Source organism: Globicephala melas, chromosome 13 (assembly GCF_963455315.2).
Source record: "Globicephala melas chromosome 13, mGloMel1.2, whole genome shotgun sequence".
NCBI lineage: Eukaryota > Metazoa > Chordata > Mammalia > Artiodactyla > Delphinidae > Globicephala > Globicephala melas.
In genome coordinates, this window is record NC_083326.1 from 60,664,046 (window position 1) to 60,685,484 (window position 21,439).

The window sequence follows — 21,439 nt, forward strand, 5'->3', positions numbered from 1 at the left end:
ATATCATGTATTATCTTTTGGAAAATGCCGATTATCCTGCGTTTCAAATTCTGCCCCTGAGATGCATTTTGGCCTCTGTCTTTGTGTTGAAGGCACTCCCAAGTGTCTGGTGATTCTCTGTGACTCTTTACCTTTGAGAGGGAGGCACTAAAAGCTACCCGGGGTTGCCGGGAGGCTGTTTGTGGGCGGGGTTATGGGTGAAGGGCTGTGATGCAGGGTGATTTGTACACGTGTTTGGAAGTTTCTTTTGGGGATCCCAGGATGCTGAGGAGCTGAAGGTCTTTTCCCTGGTCCGTTGGTCCTTCCAGAGAAGACAACTCATGTTCTGTGAGCAGGTGGAAGAGGGGCCAGGGTCTCCCAGCAGCTCCTGAACTTGCACTTGTAATTCTGTTAACATGATGAATTACAATGACATGTTTTCTGATGTTAAACCCACTTGATCATGATGAATTTTTTTTAGTGTACTGCTGAAATGGATTTGCTGATGCTTTGTTAAGGATTTCTGTGTCTGTGCTCATGGGGGCTATCTTTCTTTAAGTTCCTTATCTTGAAACGTCTTTGATGATTTTGGCACCAGGGTAACCGTGGCCTTAGCAAATGAGCTGAGAAGCATTCCTTTCTCCTGTGCTTTCTAAGAGAGTTCATGGAAGGATTGGTATTTCTCTTTACATTTTTGCCAGAATTCAAAAATGAATTCATCTTGCCTGGAGTTTTTTTTTCTGGGAAAGTTTTCAATTATGAATTCAGTTTCCTTAATTGGCATAGGACTATTCTGTTTCTTTGAAAATTTTCTTTTGAGTCAGTTTTTGCAATACATGCCTTTCATGGAATTTTTCCATTTTGTTTAAGTTGTAAAATTTATTGACCTACACTTGTTCATAATATATAACCTCATCATCCTTTTAATGTCTGGAAAATCTGGAGTGATGTCCCTCAGCTTCTGGCTCTCAAATCAGTATTTATTGCTTTATTCCATTTGTATTTTTCTATTTCTTCTTGAGTTGAATTTTATCATTTACATATACATTTTAAGAAAATTTTCTATTTGATCTAAGTTTTCAAGTATATTAGTACATAATTGTTTATAATATTTCCTTATGGTTGTTTTTAAATTTATGCTTTGTCTTTCTCTTTTTCTTTTCCCTTTTTTTCTTTTGTCAGCCTTGGTAGAGCTTTGTTTGAATTTATTTTCTTCAGAAACAACTTGATTTTAGTGTTACTCTCTTGCATTTTTTCTTGTATTTTCTCTCTTACAAATATTCTTACCTTTGACTTCCTTTATCTATTATTTATGTTTATTATTATCTGTTTCATTCTATCTATTCTCTCTTCCATCTTGAATTAAAAGCTTAATTCATCTATTTTCAGTCTCATTGATTAGTGCACCTTACTTACATTTTACAAATTTTGAAATGTAGTCATTTTCTTTTGATGAATTAAACAATTTTGCATTCCATTTTTTTAAACTCATGAACTATTTAGGAATTTACATTTTCCTACCATGATTTTAAAATTATTTTTGCTTAGTCATTAGTAATTTTTCAATCTTGGTTTAAGAACATGTGAGTCAAGACAGGCTAGATCATGCTGCCAGAATGAATAACCCCTGAATCCCTGTGGCTTAAAACAGCACAATTTTAATCTCACCTACACTATGGGACCATCAAAGTTTGGTAGTTACCTGGGCACCCTGTTACCAGTTGCTGTGTGAGCGGTTCCAGGAGAGAGGAGGAAAGAATGTCTGAAAGCTCCAGGCCACTAGGGACAGAACTCATCACAAAGCCCTACCCGATCACAAGGGGCAGAGGTGGGAAATGCAGTCCTGCTACGTGCCTGGAAGAGGGGAGAGCTGTGTGGGGTAAACAGCGCAGTATGAGGACTTTTGGTTGCAATTTGTTGATACTTTTTAAATTTAACCTGGTCAAGTTTCGTAAATGTTCCGTGTACCCTAGAGTTTATGTATTCTCTATTTGTAGAGGGTTGGGCTCTGTAAAAAGTGGACATATCAGACTTCTGAGCTGAGTTGTTCGAATAATTATTCACCTTGATCTGTGAGATTCTGCAAGAAGACTCTTCTAATCTCTCACCATGGCCATGACTTTGATTCCATCAGTTTCTCCTTGCACTTATGTCCATGTATTTCGAAGGTGACATGGTTAGGTTTGATTACTGTATGCTTTTGATCTGCACCCCTAATTTTTACCAAAAATGATAAAAATACTGATCAAGAGGGCTCATATACTGGCCATCTTCTCTAATTCACTACTAACTGGTGCTAGTTGTCACTACAGCATATGGCCAGGATTTCATTTTATCCTCCCAGCCCGGCTGTAAGGCCATTGCAATATTATTGATTTATTCCTGAACACAGATCCCAGACCAGATCCTCAAAGGCCCAGTTCCTTCCTCCACCCATGCTGCTCTCAGAAAAGACAAACTGCTGTTTGAGGCCAAAACAACCATGAAAGACCCATTTTCCCCAGCAGCTGTTTTGGTGGTTCTGTGTGTGCAAATACTCGTACTATGGAAACAAGCTGTTCAAACTGTGTCTTGCCACTCTGCCAAGTTGCAGGGCAGTTACCTGAGGGCAGGTGATGTGTCCGTCGTTCATCGGTACATCGTCAGCGCCTAGCGCAGAGTGGGGCTTAGCAACACCAGGACCAAGAGGGACAAAGGGATACAAGCTGTGTGGGGTGGGGTGTGGGTAGGGTGGGGTGGCGTGTGTGTGGGGGTCCCTGGTCTGTAACCTTCTTCCTTCTGATTCCTTCCCTGAATGTATTCCCTTTTCTGTAGTTCATTTCCTGGGTCATTCTCATCAGGGGTCCCACAAAGCAGTGCTGAGCCCAAACACCTTCCTCGTGACCTCGTGACCCCCCCATCCCCCTTGGTGTCTCCATGGAGCCTGCCTGAGCCTGGCGCTGTCTCTGGCCAGACCCCAGCATGGGAGGCGGCCCGGCCAGGCTCCCACGATGACTGAGGTCTGCAAGGGCCCCCCCTCGGCCCTTCTGCAAGAAGACTTTGTTTTTAGTACAAATGTACATTCAGTACATTTTCAGTACTGACACCACAGGGTCTCTCCTCTTTTCTGGTTATTTTATATTTTCTGATTTTTTGGTTTTGGGGGGTTTTTTTGTTATGCTTTCTGGGTTTCATGCCCCAAGGGCCGTGCAGGGCAGAGGTGCTTGTCATCAGCCTCTGGGGCTCCGGGCAGCGCTGAACAATGAACCATCTGCAAGGCTCATTAATATTTCACACCTTGCATCAGCCAGATGCCCCGGAGCAACATCGCTCATGATTTCGTAGAGCTGTGTGGTTCTTTAATGTGTGGTTAGCGTTTTAGGAAGGCCCAGCCCTGGAGCGCTCAGCGTTTGTGCTGGCAGCCTCCCGGTCAGGCTCTGGGCAGCCCCTCGGGGCCGAGCCACCAGCCAGCCAACGGCACCGGGAATCCAGAGAGGTTACCCCAGAACTCTCCACGGCTCAGCTGGCCTCTGTTTTCATAAAGTCTTCCTACGTGGAGATGGAACAACATTCCCGTATGTGAATTTTTCCCTGGAAGAAACTTGCTGTGATGGAGGTGGTACCAAAAATCTAAACAGATGAACGCATCAGGGAAAACAGTTAGAAGATGGAAACCGGTTTTATTTAGTAGGATTTTAAGTGCCTACACTGGCACACTTGGAGGTCTGCGTCCTGGGAAGTGAGTGAGGGCCTGGGTCCTGCGGCTGCATCGGGGCAGGCCCAGCAGTGCAGGCATCGGGTCGGTTGGTCCAGGTGTTCTGGGCTCTATCCCAGGCGGTGTCCTTCGCCGGTGACTCCTGTCCCCTCCAGGCCCTCCCTTTCCTATTTCCCACTGTCCTCTGGACACCATCCACCCTTCGTGTAAGTTCAAGGCAACATGCCCCCTGCCCTGGGGCTGCTCCATTTGGGACTTCTCTCTAGCGCAGAACAGCAAATGTAGTTTGTCTTTGCAAAATAATCTAATCCAGTGGGTGGGGAGTGATTTCATGGGAGGTCTGAGAGGCTCCTTAGTGATACTGAACCCAGACCAAGTGGGTGACTGACTCACTGCCCCCCTCTAGGGTTGAGCCCAGGCTTGGAGCCACCGACTAAGCCTCACTTATTATCATTTATTAATGAGGCAGACCAGACATTTCCAGTGATTGGCTACTTAGTTCCAAGCCTAGAGACGTCCCTTGTCAGCCATCATTTTTATAAGGCTGCAAAAATTCTTCACTTTTCTCCATAAGCTTGACCTAGTTTTCCCATCAGGCCTTTGACCAGCAGCCGAGAAAGTGTTAAGTGATCAGGAGGGGAATGTGAGGCACGTGGATACGGACCTTCCTTCTCTGAGCTTTAGTTTCTCAATTGCTTTAGACGCCCCTTTCGAAGGGATGGGGGAATGAAATTTTGGATCCAGGCAGGGTAGACGACCTCTTGGCTAGAAGGCAAGGGTCAACATTTCCCAAGCGTCTTCGCCTGGAATCAAGACTCCAGCTCTGTGTGCATCTCCAGAGCATCCCTGGGAAGCAGGACGGGAAGGGAGTGTCCTCCAACCTGGCTGATGTCAGAATCACCTGGATGGTTTAAATGTGGTAGATTCTTGGACCCCGGACCCCAGGTCAGAGTTGTGGGACCATGTGAAGTCTAGAAGTCTGTATTTTTTAACAAGAACTGGGGGTGATTCTGATGATTAGTCTGTGTTAGGAGCGCATGGATTAGACATCCTGTCCCCAAACACAGATCCATGACAAGAGCTGGGACGCTGATGAAACGAGGTATTTCTGGGCCCTAGATCCGTATGATCTGATCGGTGAGTCTTGTAGGGTTCTGGAACCTATGGTTTTTCAAAGCTCTTCTGTTGGTTCTGATGAAATTCCAGGACCACAGGGGATGGAGACCAGGGCTGCAAGCCTACTGCTGTAATGAGCAGTAAGAATGGCTTGCACAGGGCAGGAGCGGGGCTCCGGACTGGAGGGGCAGGGGTTTAGGGGAGTCGACCAAACAGGTATCTGTTGACTTCATGGCCTGAGCGAGTCCCAGACCCTCTGAGCCCCTCCGCCCCAGTGAATGAGTATTAACAAATAGAAGACAGGAAAGAGAGAGAGCGTTGGGGTGAAAATCATGATTTTGGTTTTGGTCCTGAATGTGAATGTGAGGTGCCTGTGGATTCACCTAGGATCCATCTGAGCAGTGGGTAAAAGGCAAGACAGACGCCGAGGAAGGAAATCAGTGTAGAGCGCCTGCCTGGACGGGCATTCAGTCCGGATGACATCCCTCATTGATGGTGACGTTTGTCACCCAGAAGCGAGCTTGGTGAGAGAGACAGAACCACCAGGAGGAAGAGGGCTCCTAGGAAAGCTTTCGGAGCTGATTTTAGGCACTTTTGAAAGGAAGACTCTGTGCCCCATTGGATGACGTCTTGCCTGCAGGGCAGGGGTTACGATGAGGACCCTCTGCTGAGAGCCGGGCCGCCTATTCCTTCCAGGGCCCCGAAGCTCTTCCGGGCTGTTCCGAGCGTCTGAACCCCTCCCTCGGGTTGGGAGACTGGCTGGTATCCCCCTGACGCCCAAGGTGACACCAACCAGCCTAGAGGCACTTCCTCCTGGCATTGGACGACGTTCACTGGGAAGGAGACGTACACGTTTGTGTGAGAGACGCAGGGGCTGTGCCTGTGAGACGTGGGGCCTCCCGGGGGACAGTCCCGCCACCTTTAGGGTTTCTACCTGGAGGTCAGATCACACCAACCTTAACCCCTCCCCCTCTATCCTGAAAACCCCGCTTCCTTGGCCTTTTCCCAGCCCTTGGCCTTTTCCCAGCCCTTCCCCCTCTCTCCCTCCGGAATAGCAACTGGCCCTGAACCTGAACCTGGAGAAGGAGGATGGCTGCACCCACCAGGGGCTGGGAGGACGATGGGCGGGACCTGGCGGGAAGCAGAGACCCTGGGAGGACAGGGCGGGGATGCGGGGTGTGTGAGGGGCATCCTGGGTGCTAACCAAGGATGGGCCAGGCTCTGCGGCTGTGGCCACATGTTCAGCCCTGGATGCGAATGGCTCCAGTCCCTGTGCGCTCTGCTCACCCGGCCTGGGCCTCCAGCCTGGTCCCCAGCCCCTTCCTCCACCCCCACCCCCACACACACCCCCCCGCTCTCCTGGACGCTTGGGTATCTCACAGTCTCCTGGGTGTCTGTGGCCTTTCAGAAGTCCTTTCCCAGACTGCGGTGGATGCAGAAGCAGGGAGATGGGGGCCCAGAGCTGCTTGAGTGCCGCCTGCCGTTTCCATCCTCCCGCTGTCGCTCTCCAGGACGTTTCCTTTCTGTCCTTCCTCCGGCCAAGGGTCGAGTGGGCGCCTCAATCACGCCTGGCAGCTCCCCGTTTCCTCGGCCACCTGGCTGGCGCTCCTCACCTGCTCTGCCTGAAAGAACAAATGCGGGCACGTGCGCATAAACGTTGGGGAAAAGCGGCTTTGGGGAAAGTCTCCCTGCAACCTATTAAATCTCCCCTAAATCTAACCCTAAAGACCATTGCTTTGGACCTGCAGGGCAGCTGCGTCCCGTGGGCGGCCCCGGCTCCTCCAGCTGTGCCTCTGGGAGAGGGGGTGGGGTGCAATGGGGGTATCTCTCCCAAAGAGACGCAGCAGCCAGAGGTCACCACGCACCAGGATGCAGCCCTGCACTGGGTGAAGGTCACGGTCAGGGTTTTGGATTCTGCTCACCTGACTCGACAGACAGGCTTCCCAGCCAGTCTCGGACCCACGTGACTCCACCAGGCTTCCGTTGAGCTTCTGCTCTGGGTTTTGGCAAATACCCTTTATGCTTCTGAGACACGCATTGGCCTTGGACAGCTGGGCAGGCAGGGACTTGTCTCAAATGCTTTTGAAATTGGTCATTATGAGCAAGTTCTGTGGGTCTTACTGATTTTGGGACTCTTTTAAAAATGAGGCACAATCAGAAACTTGGTGTTGAGTGGAATGAACATCTGAAGTACCAAAAGGCCCTGTGAAGATGCCACGAGCTTCTTCCCTGAAGTGGCCTCTGTTCCTCCCAAGAATGGGGACACGGCTCTACTGTCTTCGACTATGAACTCATGAAGGTAAGAGAATTTAATCCGTCTTCTTTAATCCTTGGACATTAACTTGATTTACTATTTTAACTTTCGTTTCTCCCTGAAAAATTGTGAAAGGAGGCTTGCATTTAAGGTTGAAGTATTTCCATGTTAGCATTTTATTTTGACGTATCTTAGGGATGTCATTTTATTTCTCTGCACATCCTCACAGAGGTGACATTGGACCAAGTGCCTGGACCATAGTTTGTGATGGGAAATTGAATAAGGACTAAAAGTTTGGTCTTAGGTGTGGAGTGGTATAGAAATCACTTAATTGATGGAGTTTCTGAGCCATTTCAGAGCCTTCTGGGGACAAAATCTAAACTGACCACTGGAGGTCCCATGATGTTGGTGATGGAGGATGGATTCGATGTGGGCTCAGGGGAGTTAGAGGGTCCCCAGGCTGGCTTCCTTCCTCCAGGGGGGATGGCCACATACTTGGCTAATCAGGGACTAATGATTAAGGGGTTTAAAGAAGAAGATCTGGGAGAAGATCTGGGAGGACTTTTTCTCCCCTATTCTGCGTGGGTTTTTCCATGGGGAAGAATAGCATCACTGTAATATTCCTGGTCTCTCCCCACTTTCATATTCATTCCCCCCGCTGAGTTTTATCAATATTTATCAATATTACAGGTGGCTTTTTTTTTTATTGAAACAATTTTTTTAGAGCAGTTTTGGGTTCACAGCAAAATTGAGAGGAAGGTACACAGATTTCCCATAGACTTCCGGACCCACACATGCACAGTCTCCCCCATTATCAGCATCCCCCGCCAGATGGGACGTTTGTTACAAATGAGGACCTGACATTGACACATCATTGTCACCCAAAGGCCATAGTTTACATTACAGTTCACTCTTGGTGGTGTACAGTCTATGGGTCTGGACAAATGTATTTTATGACATGTATCCATCATTACAGTTTCATACAGAGTATTTTCACTGCCCTACAATCCTCTGAGCTCTGCCTCTTCCCTTCCTTCCGCCTTAACCCCTGACAACCATTGATCTCTTACTGTCTGGATAGTTTTGCCTTTTCCAGAACGTAATATATTTGGAATCATACAGTATGTAGCCTTTTCAGATTGGCTTCTTTCACTGAGTAAAATGCATTTATGTTTCCCCCATGTCTTTTCATGTCTTGAGAGCTCATTTCTTTTTACTGCAGAATACTATTCCATTGTCTAGATTCTAACACAGTTTTATTTATTTATCCATTCACCTACCGAAGGACATCTTTGTTGCTTCCAAGATGTTGGCAATTATGCATAAAGCACCCAGATGCTGGGCCTTTGCTCAGGACCTGGAAGGGCGGCCCCAGCTCACCAGCACCCCCAGGTCTGGGTGAAGCCCCACGTCCCTCTGCCTGGTCCTCCCTCCTCGCTGGCCAGACCGCCCCCCCCCCCAGGTCCTTGGGGACGGCCCCTCTCAGAGCTGTCTCCAGAGAACATATTCTAAGGGGACGTGTGTCCCTCATCTCTGGGCCTGGTCCGGCCTCATTTGAGGCTGAGGATTAAGCCGGTTTACAGCTTGCTGATCCCTTCACGTTGTCAGATAATTGGGCTGAACAGGGTCGTGACGGGCTGGCCGGGGGTCCCAGCAGAGGCACCTCCTTCTCTGGGGAGTCCCACTCCAACACAGGCCTCGGCAGGGCTGGTCCTTCTACATCTCTCTGTGTCGTTCTGTGTCCTCCCTCCTCCACACCCGAGGCTTTTTCTTGAACCATGGGACTTGTTTACCATCCTGGCATCCTTTACCTCTACGCCTGTTAGAAGGATTCCTATTCCTTCTCTTCCTAAATATGCTGTAATGTGCTCTCTCGAGGTCCCTTGCTGACATTTTTAAAAGAAAGAATTCACAACCAGGAACGTGCAGGAAGATGCTTCCTGCTGTTGGGAAATCATGTGTGGGCTGAAGAGCTCCCTGAGTGCTCTGAGTTTATTGCTAAGATGACAAGCATTTCTCTAAGCAGGGGGGAGGCACGCGGCTTTCACAGCTGAAGCACAGGTTTCACTGATTCCCTAGAAGACACGGGGCATCAGTTGAACTCTGATATGTTTTAAAAGATCCATATTCACTGTAATGGTTTCCTTCTGGGAAGTTAATTTCTCACCAGTTGTTTCCTGCTTTTATTATTCCCATAGAGCACCCACATGAGAAAACCCACAATGCAACCAACAAGAAGTGGATTCTTAGCTGATTTTTCTAGCTCCCGGTACACAGTACAGAGAAGTCGCCTTTCCTCGTTCACGCAGTAGGGCAGAATGAAGAGGATTCTTGAGGTGACTTTGCAGGATGTGCTTTATTTTGTCAGTCCTGAACCCAAACTACAGAGGATCATTTTTTGGGGGGGGGACATAGTCTAGTCCATTCGATGATTCTTCTCAGAAACTGTCTTTTAATATGGAATGAAAACTACATTTCAATCATCAGTTTTTCATGCTACATTGTTATTTCATGAAGAGGTTGTATGACCCATAATAATAATTTAAGAAAAGGCCATTTGTTTATTTCCCCAAGCTCAATATACACATTTCTTCCATAATTTTGAACTTAAAAAAACCCGTCTCAGATGTAAAAATGTGAATTGGAATATGTAAACTCGTTGATAGACCTGAAAAACAGGGGAAAAAAATGTCACATACTGGAAAAACCACTGCCGTGAATCATGGAAATGGGAGGAAGCGTGGGGGTGGGGCAGAGGAGAGCTCAGACCTCAGTCAGTAAAAGTGACAACGTCCAAGGACCCCGCCTCCAGCTGGGCGTCGGTGTTTCACGGAGAGCAGTAACTCTCTGAACCAGAAAACCACCAGGTCAGAGTGAGTCACCCACCACCTGGGCCTCAGCAACACCATGTCCACGTATTTGTTTTGCTGCTGTTTTTTCCTGAGAGGTCACTGGTGTTTAATGGAAAGACGTCTCATTAGTCTTCAGTTAAGGTAAGGCAGTAAGTGTCACTAATGTTATGTTTTTGCTTAGGATGAGGCTTATCCTTCCACTGGCATCGCCATGGGTCACTGGCCCCCTCCCTGTTTCCCCTCTAGACATACGGGTAGGAGTTTTCAGTCCCCGTTCTGTTGCGTATTCGGGGTGCAGGGCCCCCGTCCTCCTCACGGCAGTGTCCCCTTGGCCGCAGAGCCCCGTGCATTGCGTTGCATTGTAGCGTCTCTTCGGAGGGCGCCGCCCCTCACAGGAGAAGGCCTCTCCTTCCTTCTCCTCCTCCTGTTCTGTTCCTCTGAGGGACGAGACCCATCAGTGACTCCAACACGTAGTCCATCAGACTGCAAGACACCGGCACTAAAACATAAAGCGAGTAGCCCTGATTTCAGAGGAATGGAATTACAAAGGACTTTTCGAGAGTACCTCTGCTCGTAGCTCTGAGGGCAAAAGGAAGCCCAGTCCTTCTGCAGCAGTCAGAAGAGAGACCGTTTCCACCGAATTAGAAATGCTTAGCTCTTAGGAGAGTATTGTGCTTTTCTTTTTTTCTTTGGAAAATTCCAATGTGAACTTGGCTTGTGGTCTGTGGCCTGGGGCGTCAGTTTGTTTTCTCCCTGGTCCATTTGATCATGGTTTCTGGCGAACGGTACAGGAATATTAATTTGGCATAGAGGTCCTCCTCCAGTTCCAGCTCCCCGGTCTCTCGAACTAAAAAAATATCTGTGCATAACTTCAAAATCCGATCCACATTCGGAAGCTCTTCAAACATGATGGAGTGAGAAATACCGCTGAAGAATTCACGGACAAACTTCCCAATCACCAGGACCACTGAAGCGTAGAGGCCCATGATACTGAAAAAAAAAAATGAGGTAGAAATGTATCTGGCCGTTACATATGGTTAAGAGAACATGCCTAAAAGAAAAAAAAATTGAACATTTTCCCTCAAATGCCATAAAAGACGTGATAGACTTACCAAGGCTTAAGTTGTTTCCCCTTGGTGAAAACATTGACCTTTCTGCTGATTAAAGGGTAATGCATGCTTTTTTTAAAAAAAATTACACATTACAGAACTGTGGGACTTGAAAAATGAAAGTCCTTTGAAATCTTACATTCTGGAAACAACCAATGTTAATAGTTTCGTGTATGAACTTCTGGTGGTTTTACTGCGTATATTATATGCATAAGCTACGTAACATATCTGGTAGATAGAGGGGTGGGATGGGGGGTGGGAGGGAGACGCAAGAGGGAGGAGATATGGGGATATATGTATATGTATAGCTGATTCACTTTGTTATAAGGCAGAAACTAACATACCATTATAAAGCAATTATAATGCAATAAAGATGTTAAAAATATATATATGTGATAGAAATGCAATTATTTTATACACTTTTCTGTATCCAGGACTTTCTCAGGGATTCATGTTTATAATAAAATTCTGGATAGACAGTGATTTCTTAAGAGGCTCATTCTGGGAAGAAGAAAACTTTGTACTAGCATCTTGTAGGGGGTGTGCCTGTCCTAGGGTTGAAGTGTCAGAACATGGAGAAGTGGTAACATCGGGCATGTCCCAAACTGTGATTTCTACCTGACTCTCCATCTGTTCAGGTCAGAAGGCAATGTTAGCAGAAAAGAGAGAACTCTGCCTATTTCTAGTTTAAGCCCTGAATTGCACTAAACTGTGCTGTAACAGGAAGGAATAGTTAAGAAGCTGGAAATATGGCGTCTGGTCCTATGCTTGGTGGTGGGACTCACACAAGGCATTTTTGACTTCTTTGGGACTCTGGTTCCTCAGTTTTTAGAACGAAGGGCCCTGTGACAAACCATAATGGAAAGAAAAAAAATATATATATATATATATATGAATAACTGAGTCACTTTGCTGTACAGAAGAAATTAACACAACACTGTAAATCAACTAGACTTCAATAAAATTTAAAAATAAATAAAATAAAATGAAGGGCCAAGGATCTGTGAATTCTAATAATGCAGCTATAGAATTTTAGAATTCTAAGAAGATAAAAGACTTGCCATCCTCAACTTGGTGTGATACATAAGTGGGATCTCGTAACTGTTAATGGTGAAATGGTTCCTTACCCGTAGCCGGCCAGGAACCCCAGGCTTGGGGGGCTGACCTTGTCATTGAAGACCACCAGCTCCAGGGCCTGCGCATGCTGGTTGTAGATTCTATTCCCAGTCAAGTTGAGAACCCACCACTCACTGTTGGATTTAGTTGTATTGTCTCTGGACAGAATAATGGTGATGTTCATGAAATTATTTTCTGGAGAAGGAGAAACATGAAATCAAATTAGCAGGAGAGTTTATGGATTTAATGCACTTCATTCTCAGATGAACCAGGATGGCCTGGTTGGTACCCATGGCATCTGGTTCCAGGATGGGGACACACGGGCACATCGGCTCTGTGAGAGGAAAAGGAGGAGGGGGCCTGGCCGTGGGGGTCTCTCTCTTTCTCTAAGAGGCCAGTCCTGTTGCTACATGAGACAGCAGCAAAGTCACAGGGTGAATGGAGACCCATCACCGGAGCATCTTGGCTGACAATTCCAAACAACTAATTAGACATTTAAAAACCCCAGTAGCTGACTGTTGATGGAACTGATGGATTCCTTCATGTTACCACCGTTTACTGAGTGCCTTCCAGGAGGAAGGTGGTCCAGGAGGTGCTAAGGGGTCACCAGGTTGCACGCAGCCTGGTTCAATGGGAAAGGCCATGCACACAAGCACTATTTATGGGCACGTGGCAACCCCCGGCACTGACAAGGTCTGTTAGCTGGGGGCGACCACTTCTGGGTGGTATGATCCCTGAGGACTTCCCAGAGGAGGTGACTTTTTTGCTGGCTGAGAGCTTTAATAGATGGAGCCCTACTACTGGTACTCAGTCACCCTCGGGCTGAATCAAGTCCATTTCCTGCCATCTTTTTATTCTTATCGTGGGGCCTTCAGAGTTAACGCTGTATTAGGCAGTTTTCTGCCCAAGATACGGCTGCTAATAGAAACAAACAGATTCTGATGAATCAGTTAACATGTCACTGAACGTGGAGTTAAGTCAATCAAGTTCTGTATCAATGAACAAAGGAAGATGAAGAACACGCCCCCAGGTGAGTAAATGATCCCTTCTTGCTGGTGGACACAGCTCAGAGCCTTATGCTTCTTGCAAACCATGTCACGGGGAAGAAAACTGGAAAGGAGCTTGATAAAGGCTGAAAAGGCAAACTACAGACATTGAATAAAAGAAAGATTAAGAAACGTTCTGAAACAATTCCTTCTCATTCTTACCAGATAAAAGTTGCTTTATGGGTTTGGAGTTAGAGTCACTGGGTGCTTTCACGTAGTATGGGTAAATCCTTTCTATGGTCCTGGGCATTAAGAGAAAAAAGGATAATTAGGTTTTAGTTGTTTTACCCATGCAAAATTGTTTTTTTGTTGTTCTTGTTGCTATTTTTGACCTCATCTCAAACAAGTAATGGGGAGAGTCTTCCTATAACTACGCGATGTGCAGTCATCATAGTTTATCGGTTTCCATTAAAATGAGAAGTCTCTGAAGCCGAATAAATTCACCAGGTTCTAACCAGACACTCATGCCAACTCTGTACACAAGCTGGTTAATGGCTTAAAAACTGCTGCAGAGATTTTCCCACATCTGTGACTTTTCTGAAGCCAGGGGCTGTCTTTCTTGCTAGGATCCTACCCACTCTTCCAATTTTAATTTTTGGGATTCCAAAACTCTCTCTAGTGAAGTGGGCTGCCCGAGCAGATCCAGAGACGGGAGTGAGGGGCGGGGGGGCAGAGGACTGGCATCCTAGCCCTTAGCCCACCCTGCGCACGGGCCACTCCATCTTTCCAGGGCTGTTTTCTTATCCAGGAAGTGATGGGGGAGGATCCGACGGTTCTCAGGGGCCCTTAGTGTTTAGTGATTGACAAGGGGTGCTTTAGGGACCATGTCTGAGGGCTGCATCGTGGCAGTCCTCACACTCAGCACTTTGACCTGGGGCTGGGGCAGACAGGGGACAGAGCTGGGCTGCGGCTGGTGGGCGTCTGGAATACTTTACTTAGCAGTTTGGGACCAATGGCAGTGTTTTTCTCCTGCTGGTTCTCATGTTAGAATCTAAACGTCACAGCTCAGATGTTTGGAGTGGAGTATTGTGTGGCAGGATAATATATTAAGATACAGTTTTTCCCCTCAAACTTCCACCCACCCCCTCGCCTTCTTCTCATGCCCATTTGTTAGCCAGGCATTTGGTGCCCCAGGGACAGGAGTAATAGTAGAAAAGGGTCTCCCAGGGCCTTTCCCTGGCTTTTGGTGATTACGGTCAGATGAGAGCAAGGTTTGCTCCCCAGAGAAGAGGTCAGTCGTCCCCGGACGAGCTGGGCAGGGGCGGGGGGAGGAGAGCAGATGCGCTTTGATCCAGCCCATCAAGGACTCTAAGTACAGGCTCACTTGAGTTACCAAAGAAGGAAGAAATGGCGTTTCTTGCACACACGTATTTGTAGAGGAGATTTGGACCAGATACACACACCTTCTAACACTGTATTAAAAATGACAATCAACTTACACTGGCGTTTTGGAACTTTCTGTGTTGTTGCCAGCTATCATTTTAGCAATGTGCTCTCGTGTCGTATTTTTAAGAGGAAAAGAAAGCTTATCTGTTGCTATTTCGGCTTTTGCACCCAGACTCATGTTTCTGTGAAGGAAAAAAAAAGAGCTCAATGTCAGTGGTTATTCAGAAGTCTGCAGGAGAGGTTAAAAACTCACTGAACTATTAATCTCACCAAGTTTCACTGTGTCCACAATTGTCAACCTCAACCTGTCCTCCTCACCTTTACAGCCAGCCTCTTAGACATCCAGGGAGGCCTCAGACACCTTTAACACAGATACAGGTGAGGAGGAGAGTGTGGGGACACAAGAGAAATCCCTGATGATCTAACAGGGATTCTGAAACACTTTATGTTAACCCAGTGACGTTAGTCTCCATGGGGACTCAGAGAATCTATGTTTTAAAAAGAAAGTTCACAATGAGATATCACCTCACACCTGTCAGAATGGCACGATGCCCATCATTAAAAAGACAAGAGTTACCAAGTGCTCTTGGTGAGGAGAAAAGGGGACCCTTGTGCACTGTTGGTGGGAATGTAAGTTGCTGCAGCCACTATGGAGAACAGTTTGGAGGTTCCTCAAAAAGTTAGAAATAGAGCTACCATGTAACTGAGCAATCCCACTTCTGGGTATTTTTCCAAAGCAAATGAAAACACTAACTTGAAAAGATATCTGCACCCCCATGTTCACTGCAGCATTATTTACAATAGCCAAGATACAGAAGCAACCTAAGTACATTGACAGATAAATGAATAAAGAAGATGACACACACACACAGGAATATTCAGCCATAAAAAAAGAATGAAATCTTGCTATTTGTGATAGCCTAATGCCATCAGGTTTCATCCAGGTTAAGTGAAATAAGTCAGAAATACTATATAATCTCGTTTGTATGTGGAATCTAAAAATAAAAGCACAAAACCTGAACTCATAGATACAGAGAATGAATTGGTGGTTCCCAGAGGTGGGGTGGTGGTGAATGAAATGGGTGAAGGGGGTCAAAGGGCACAAATTCCAGATATAACATGAGTAAGTCCTGGGGATGTGATGTACAGCATGGTGACTGTAGTTAATAATACTGTACTGTATATTTGAAAGTTGCTAAACGAGTAGATCTTAAAAGTTCTCACGGGGAAAAAATTTTTGGTAACTGTGTGGTGATGGATGTTAACTAGACTTCTTGTGATCATTTTGAAACGTATACAAATATCAAATCATTATGTTGCACCCCTGTAACTAAAATAATGCTACATGTCAATTATATCTCAATCAAAAGCAGAATGTTCAATCAGAAATTGATTTTTAATTTCTTTTGGTGGCTCTTCAAAGGAAGGGCTAGGAAGTGCATTTTTGCCAGTACAGAATTCCACGTGAGGAGTTTGGGACATTTAAAAGGAGAAAATAAGATTAAAGAAGGAGTTCTTTAAATTCTGAGCGGCCTCCTTCAAAAGACTTCTTACTACTTCCTTGTGAAGTCAGATTCTAGAAGGCTTTCTTCCTTACTTATCATGATTCTTTCTTAATTCCAACCAAGAAGCTGGTATTGTGGACCCAACAAACCTATCACGGGACTGCCCAGAGTCCTGAGTCACAGCCTGTCATGAAGGAAACTGAGCTAATCAGACCGGGTATTACGTCCAGGCCCCCCAACGGCCCCCCGGACACGTCGGGCTTTCGGAGGCAAGAACGTTTTGCGAGACGTGCTGCGTGGTGGCCGCAGGCTGGCCAGAGGCTCAGATGGGGTGGGAAGGAATCTCCCTGCTCTCCCGTCCTGGGACTGCCCAGAGGCTCTCCCAGCTCAGGCTCGGAGAAAAGAGGTGCTGGGGCTCCCCAAGTGCTGGAGGCCGGCAAGGGAGAATCAGGGTTCCCAGCGCTGCAAGTCCTTTGTGATTAAGACCAGACCCCCAAGCACCCCCAAGTTACACTTCACCTGACTCAGTTTCATGTTATGAGTCATCACCCTCTTTCTTTTCTCTCCACCTTTCTCTCTTGGTCACAGATCTCACTGCCAGCCTCTTTAAAGCTGAAGTTAGTAGAAAAAAGGAAAACTAAGAAGTTCTTCGTTTTGTCAATGATTCCCAGGCAAATCATTATTTAATAAACAAAAATGTTAGCTGTAGCATCGAATGAATGTTCCCAGGAAGTAATGTGAACCAAGATCAGAATTTATCTGAGGTGTGTATCCTTCCACACCCCCCAACCCCCGCCCCGAGTTCAGGTTGGGGAAGGGGGAATTATGCATGGAAATACAGTAACTACCTCTGCACACTCCATGAAAAAACAACAGAGAAGCTACTATTGGGATCCATGAGCTCGTGTATCATTTTCTGCTTACTGGGAGGGCTGATGGTCCACAAAGAATTTGAGTTTCCTTCCAGTTCTGCTACTGTTATGTCTTCTTTTTCATAATTTTCCAGAAATTGCATAGCACCCTGTGTGCACACAAATACACTTGCATAAACAGATACATACTTGAGGATGTGTAAGAAAGTAACTACTCTTCCCTTTAACTGACCGTATCCAGGGGGAATCTCTTCCTCTGAAAGGCACCTCCCTACAATGGGTTGCCTGGTGTGTTCTGACACTGTCAGCTCCAGTCACATCACCAAACCCCAGTGGTGATGTTGCCACACCCACGGCCATGGAATCATTCCAATGAAACAGTAAAGAAAAATCAGATGATTTAGTGTCATTTTTTCCTTCCCACTAAAGAAAGACATTTATCAGCTATTGGGGAACGTCCATCTCATGAGAGAGTCAAATTTAATCCACCCAGGACATCGGGGCCCTTCCTCACAGCTGTGCACTCCTCAAGATTACTTTTGACAGTGTGCACTTACAGGCCGATCATTTTACAAGAGAGAACAGCATCTGTTTGCCTAATCACTTTATTTAAATAAAAAGCATCATCTGTAAAGCCAATTTTAATTATGAAGAATCATGCTACCATCTTATTAAAAGCATGGAATGTAGAGAAAAGGATGATGTCCACCACAGCTCTGTCACCAGAACATCATCCCTGTTTTATACAGTAGAGGATGCATATCTTCATTTTTTAAATCATTTAAAAATAATAGTGTCTTTTAAAAGTTATGTTTCATTTTGAGAAATTTTCGTGCCATGAAATCATCTTTATAATGATTATCTTATTACAAAGGAAGTTGCCTGAAAAATCTGCTGTAATTGATTCACTCATTCCCTACTTGTTGAATCCCAAATTGCCTCTAGTTCTTACTAAGGCGGAGCGTGCCACCACAAACAGGCACCTCTTGGAGCTTTTCCATATTTTGAATGATTTCCTTAGGATAGATTCCCTACCAGTTAAAGGGATCCATATCTACCACAATTTAAAAAATTTATAAAGGATCAACACCTGTTGTGCTTATCATGAAAATACTCTGAATTAGAAATATGTTTATTATCACATGTCTGATAATATAGACATAACATCTTAGATGATCAAAGCGGCCAGTGGCCAGGAACCTGCTGTGTGTGACTAATAACCCCCAGAAAGTCCTGCCCACCGGCTCAGGCCATGGTAAAGTGGTGAATAAATAAGGTGACAACAGTCAGCTGGTCGATATGACAGGTGTTCATCGAGACCGACTCCATGCATTTACTTACAGTGTCCTTAGAAAAAGCTTTAATAAATTTATTAAATTTCGGCTGGTCCATAACTTTCAGCTGGCTTTGCTGGGCACTCATTGTGAAAATAGGCTGGAAAACAAAGACACACAGGATGGTTACTATTCCAAAGCACTTCTCTGCATCCTGGGTTCTAAGAAAAATATTAGGTCGTGTATCACCCACAACTAGAACAGAACTCTCCCTTCACGGTCTTCTGCACCTTAGCTCACATATCACATATTTGCAGAACAGTCAAAATTCAGACAGAAAATATGTCCGCAAAACCTAAGTAAGTCCTCTGGGTGGTTATCGGGGAAAAGCACGGCTGGGCAAGGCACTGGCAGGGGCCGGGGGAGGGGGGAGACCCCGGAGGGAGGCGCGGTTACCTGGTACCCGCCCAGGGTAATTGTGACCGAGACGTCCAGGGGCTGGTTGATGACCCCGGCGACAGATTTGACCAGAGACATGAAGAGCAGAGGGAACCAGACAATACAGATGAGCAGGACGATGATCATCCCCCCCATCCCGTACTTGACCACCTTCTTCTTCTTCTGCCCCCGGGGCTGCGGGTACCTCTGCAACAGAAGGGCCACGCGCTCAGGCGGGGTCCCCGGGGAGAAGCGGGTGGGGGAAGGGCGGGCGCTCTAACCACGGGGTCCGCCCTGGATTGGGTCCTGAATCTGCTCTGAATCCACTCTGTCCCAACCCGGGAACAAGGCAGGCAGTGATGCAGGGCTGCGAGGATCCCGCTACACGGAACACAGGGTCCGTCACGGCCTGAGCGGCTTTCTCCTTAACAGGGCTGTGTGGGTTTGCTGGGGGCTGACCTATGGACCAAGGGACCAAAGCCTCTGCTGAATAAACCTCTGGTTTTAAGGGATCAGGCGAGATAAGGATATTTTAAATTCCTGAATATTCAAAACCTGTGCCTTTCAACGGGCTCCTCCCCAGCATGGTGGGCGGAAAACATTTTAACTTCATTCATGACACACGTCAGGACCACGCTGTCCAAGCTGGAATCACCTCTGTTTGCTGCATCAAGGGCTCCCCAGCCCCAAGCTCAGGCTGCGGGCGGTGGAGGGCCCAGCTTTGCCACGTGTTGTGGAAACCGCTCGGTCTACAGGCCTGTTCCTTGCTTAGCTGCTGCTTCTCCAGGACCTGTTTCCCTTCAGGGCTACTCAGGAGGCTGGACTACATCCCTTAAATAACAGTAATTCTATCCATATGTCAACCTTAATATCCAACCTAGCAGAATATGCAAATATTTGCACTTCAATTTCCTTTGCACAGGATGTTACATTGTCTGTCCCTCATCAAAGAGTAATCAGAGGCTGACCCTGATTCCCAGCCACCTGACCCCACTTTTCTCCAGCACATCTCATTCCCTCTTGCTCTCAAATGAGCCACTTCAGAATTATTGGGTTGTACAGCAATACACCTTCTTCTTAACCACAATATACAGCTGCCAGAAGAAGAACAAATCTGGATGCTATTCTCACTAAGGCAACAGCAGGTCCAAGATTCCTAACTCGCGTGGGGTGAAATCAATGGGGCATTTATAGGTCCTAGTAGTTTCTGCTTCATTTATTTGGCCGGAAAATTTGCAGAAGTTCCTATTAATAACAGCCTGTATCTAAGAGAAACAAATAGGGCTAAGGCATCATTATTGGCTTACTTTTTCCGACTCCCGCCAACACTTGAGGATGAATATGTGAGCATAGATGTCCTCCACACAGATCCAGCTGGACAGGCTCAGGGTCGTGTCTGTCCACACCCAGTCCATCACGGCCCTCAGCTCCGTCAGAAAAGGGACGAGGCGGAACCTAGCAGGAACCATGTCTTGTTACAGGGACAGTTGTGGGATGGGCCCCCATCACCTGGCCAACCCCGAGGGCTCATGGAGGTCCTGATTGTTTCAGCCCTTACAACTTAGAAAAAATTCTCAAGGTGACCATTATGGTCAAATCCAACTTGGAATACAACTGCTTTTCATTGTAAGTCCAATAAAGGATTTTTGTCTTTTGACAAAAATACCTTTTTGAAAAAGGTCTTTTTCATTCTTAAGATTAATTTTTTTCTTTCTTTTTTTTTTTGCTAATGGTCTTAACAAACTGGAATTCCCTTTTCAAATAAGTTTGAAGGGTCTTCAGTTTCTTTCATTAAAGTCATGGTTTTCATGGTACAAATCTTTCACTTCTTTGGCTACATTTATCTTTGGCTAAATTTAACATACAACTGATTTCTATATGTTGATTTTATATCCTGCAACTTCACTGAATGAAAATGTTGATTAGTTCCAACAGGTTTTGAGTGAGTCTTTAGGATTTTCTCTATATAAAGATCATATGGGGGGAGGGATAAATTAGGAGGTTGGAATTAACATCTACGCACTACTATATATAAAATAGCTAACCAACAAGGACCTACTGTATAGCACAGGGAACCATACTCAGTATTTTGTAATAACCTATAAGGTTATGTGTGTATGTGTGTGTGTGTGTGTGTGTGTGTGTGTATACCAGAATCACTTTGCCGTACAGCAGAAAGTAACACGACATTGTAAATCAACGATACTTCAGTTAAAAAAAATTTTTAAAAAGGTCATATCATCTGCAAACACAATTTTACTTTTTTATTTTTTCAAGTTGCTGATTTTGTTTTTTTTCTTTTCTCATTTTTTTTCTTCTTATTTTGGTGCCCTTCTTTCACTCAACATTTTTTGTTTTTTAAATTTTATTTTATATTGGAGTATAGCTGATTTACAATGTTGTGTTAGTTTCAGGTGTACAGCAAAGTGATTCAGTTATACATATACATGTATATATTCTTTTTCAAATTCCTTTCCCATTTAGGTTGTTAAAGAATATTGAGCAGAGTTCCCTGTGCTATACAGTAGGTTCTTGTTTGTTATCCATTTTAAATATAGCAGTGTGTACATTTCAATCCCAAACTCCCTAACTATCCCTTCCCCACTGGTAACCATAAGTTCATTCTTTAAGTCTGTGAGTCTGTTTCTGTTTTGTAAGTAAGTTCATTTTAAACATTTGCTTCTGCTATGAGAATCTGCTGGTCGTAGGATTATTGAATTATGGGGGCTTTGCTGTCGAATGAGCTAGGGAAGGTTATATACTCTTGGTCGGGGAAAGATGAGGAGAGGTGAGAAAAG

General features: G+C 45.7%; 1 protein-coding gene across 2 annotated transcripts in view; it reads right to left on the reverse strand.

The window, feature by feature from the left end:
• Nucleotides 1-9,690: 9,690 nt before the first annotated feature.
• The window catches only part of PIEZO2 (piezo type mechanosensitive ion channel component 2), a 272,873-nt gene continuing 261,124 nt past the window's right edge, over nt 9,691-21,439 (reverse strand). For both annotated transcript variants that reach the window (XM_060310455.1, XM_060310454.1), the window contains 8 exons: nt 19,949-20,096; nt 18,660-18,848; nt 18,271-18,363; nt 16,906-17,078; nt 14,606-14,734; nt 13,329-13,408; nt 12,132-12,315; nt 9,691-10,885 (listed from right to left, as the gene is read on the reverse strand). In XM_060310455.1, coding sequence (XP_060166438.1) covers nt 10,633-10,885; nt 12,132-12,315; nt 13,329-13,408; nt 14,606-14,734; nt 16,906-17,078; nt 18,271-18,363; nt 18,660-18,848; nt 19,949-20,096 — 1,249 coding nt within the window. In that variant the 3' untranslated portion in view covers nt 9,691-10,632. The remainder of the gene's footprint in view (nt 10,886-12,131; nt 12,316-13,328; nt 13,409-14,605; nt 14,735-16,905; nt 17,079-18,270; nt 18,364-18,659; nt 18,849-19,948; nt 20,097-21,439) is intronic.